At 52.3% G+C, this 2987-nt stretch overlaps 1 protein-coding gene across 1 annotated transcript; it reads left to right on the top strand.

Annotated features, from left to right (window-relative positions):
* Window positions 1–718: 718 nt before the first annotated feature.
* Window positions 719–2592, top strand: dmrta2 (DMRT-like family A2). The gene is made up of 2 exons (XM_070909138.1): window positions 719–1211; window positions 1703–2592. The coding sequence occupies exons 1-2, from the start codon at window positions 719–721 to the stop codon at window positions 2590–2592; spliced, it is 1383 nt and encodes a 460-aa protein (XP_070765239.1).
* The last annotated feature ends 395 nt before the right edge of the window (window positions 2593–2987 follow it).

Here is a 2987-nt window from a genome sequence, read left to right as displayed (position 1 = left end):
TATTATTTATTACTTTTGAAGGTCCTATTTGGCAGCATGTCCTCCTATGATACAACTGAGTAAATGGAATCACACAGGCTATTGTTTTAAATCTAGGAAATTCTTATTTGGAAATACACAGCATCGATTTTAGCTTTCCGGGAACTCCCTTCAGATTCTCAACACTTGATATTTGGAATAAGAGCTCAGGTGGACACAGTTGAAAAAAGAGGCAAGCCAATCAGATCGCTCCTTCCCCCTTTGGCCAATGACAGGCGCCACATTGTTGTCAAATTTGTCTAATGAAAACGTAGGAGCAACAATAGAGAGGGGGAGAGAGGGATCTGTATCCACTGACAATCTCTGGAGGAAGTTAGTGTCTCAGGCTGCGGCGAGTAACAACCTCGGCTCCTCCTGGACAGTTTTAACTTTCTGTCGGGGAGGAATGATCGCTGCTCTAGGCTCCTGCTCTTTTCGGATTTAAACTCGACAGTATCTTCACATTTTTGCTTCTTCGCCAGACTCCCTGAACACTTGACACATTCGAGTTTCGATCATAGATTTTTGTGCATGATAACCTCAGTAGACAGACCTCATTGACTTCACCTGTTGCCCACAGATGTTGAGACCCGCTGAGCAGATGTGAACGACTCAATACCAGTTCAACTAAAACAGATCGTTCAGAGCAACGCCGTTTTCTTCTTTATAGTTTAGTCGCATCAGTGAGGAACACGCGGGCATGGATCTGAGACCGGAGCTCCCCACCGTCTCCTCTGCCTCTCAAGTCCACCCAGGAGCAGCAGCAGCAGCAGCAGCAGCGGCCGCAGCGGCAGCAGCCTCCATCCCAGTGTCCATGGCCGGCAGCCTGCTGCGCGGCCCTCCTATCCTGCTGCGCACCGCCGACAAGTACCCGCGCACCCCGAAGTGTGCCCGCTGCAGGAACCACGGCGTGGTCTCCGCGCTGAAGGGCCACAAGCGCTACTGCCGCTGGAAGGACTGTATGTGCGCCAAGTGCACCCTGATCGCCGAGAGGCAGCGAGTGATGGCGGCGCAAGTGGCGCTGCGGCGACAGCAGGCGCAGGAGGAGAACGAAGCCCGAGAGCTGCAGCTGCTCTACGGCACCGCGGAAGGACTCGCCCTGGCCGCCGCCAACGGCATCATCCCGCCGCGTCCAAACTACGAGGTGTTTGGCTCCGTCAGCAGCGAGAGTAACTCAGGTGAGTGGGGCAGCTGTACGCATTCATAGAAAGGCTAAATCAACTTAAGGGCAGGAAGAGAAGGAGGCGATAAAAACCTCCAAGCGTCTGAAATCACAGTAACACAAACGCAAAGCAAGTCAAGAGAAGTTCAGTTAAAACGGGTTATATAAATAAGTGCAGGCCTAAATATACATTTTGCCGTTCATGCACATTAAAGGGTTATATGCCTGTTTTGGTGAGCTTGCAGTGTGGTTACTAAGGTTACTTTGGTTGGCATAATCATGTTAAGATTAAGGGTACCTGTTTTACGTTGAGTCTGGCGCGGTGACTGTTCGTATTGCGGTTTGATGGTTCAGCAGCAGCCTAATGTTTAACAGACACGTGTTAAAACTGCGCCCTGTCTGATTTAGTTTTTATTTCTGCGTTTAATTCATTCACTGGTTTTGACTTCCTCCAAGCCTGCTGTGACATTCACATGTTGGCCCTCTGTCTCACACGCTGTGGTGTTCCGATTGTGTCAACAGATTCAAGTATCCAGAAGTATGAGTTGTTTCCAAAGAGCCAGCTGTCCGGATCCTCCGCCACCACTCAGCAAACTGTGGTGAAACCGGCGTCCACCGAGAGCGACTCGGCCCCGGGCATCTCGTCCCCAGACGGCCGGCATGGAGGCTCGGGTTCAGAGAACGGAGACAGCGAGTCCTTCATCAGCTCGCCGGTCTCCAAGCCTGTAAAAGACGGAGGGGAAACTCCAGGGTCCGTCAGCTCCATCGGCTCAGATTCCGGCTCCGAGACCGACAAGGACGACCAGGAGCCCTCCCCGTCCTCCGCGGCCTCCCGGCACATGAACGCCATCGACATCCTGACCCGAGTGTTCCCCAGCCACAAGCGGAGCGTCCTGGAGCTCGTCCTGCAAGGCTGCGGTAAGGACGTGGTGCAGGCCATCGAGCAGATCCTCAACAACAGCGGCGCTCAGGGCTCCAACAAGGCCGGGCCAGACGAGACGTGGACGGCCGAGAGGATGCTTCAGAACGCACAGCAGCCTCCGCCGTCCTCCGCATCCACAACCGCCCCGACGAGGCCCATTTTACCCGGAGCCATGACGCTCAGCAACCGCTCTGCGTTTTCTCCTCTCCAGCCAAACGCCCCGCACTTCGGCGCCGACCCCAGCACCTATCCTCTGGGCACCCACCTGGGACTGAACCCGCTGCGGCTGGCCTACTCTGCGCACAGCCGAGGACTGGCTTTCATGACGCCCTACTCCACCACCGGGTTGATGCCCACCCTGGGCTTCAGACCCCCGATGGACTACGCCTTTAGCGACCTGATAAGGGACAGGACAATGTTACACAAGGAGCAAGGCTATGCCAGCGGCCTGTACGGGCCTCTGGTCAACAACACGCCGGAGAAGCAGTGAGGCTGGCGGACTGACCACAGAGACACACTCCATTGTATTTGTAGCCACAAGTGTTGAATGTTCTGGCGAAAAAAAGTGATGTGTTTTGGCTACAGGCTACTGTACATAATAGGATTATCTGGCTTGTAGTCAAATGGTCTGAGAGGGGAAAAAAAACAAACTAAACTCACTTATGTGTGATTTTCAAAAATAAATTTATATGTTTGACTACAAACGTTTGGATGTCATCCCCCACCTGATTATTCCATCAAGAAAATAACGCAAAGCTGAAAAGATATTTATAGATTCCAAAACAAATCTCGGCCAAGCTGGAAAAATAAAAAAGTAAACCCAGTTGCACAAAAAACTAAAACTACAGAAACGCGCTTTTTCTGGCTGATTTTTATGTCACTTCT

Source organism: Enoplosus armatus, chromosome 7, assembly GCF_043641665.1.
Source record: "Enoplosus armatus isolate fEnoArm2 chromosome 7, fEnoArm2.hap1, whole genome shotgun sequence".
Taxonomy (NCBI): Eukaryota; Metazoa; Chordata; class Actinopteri; order Centrarchiformes; family Enoplosidae; genus Enoplosus; species Enoplosus armatus.
Note: the sequence above shows the minus strand (reverse complement) of the source record. Positions and strands in the feature narration are given on the sequence as shown.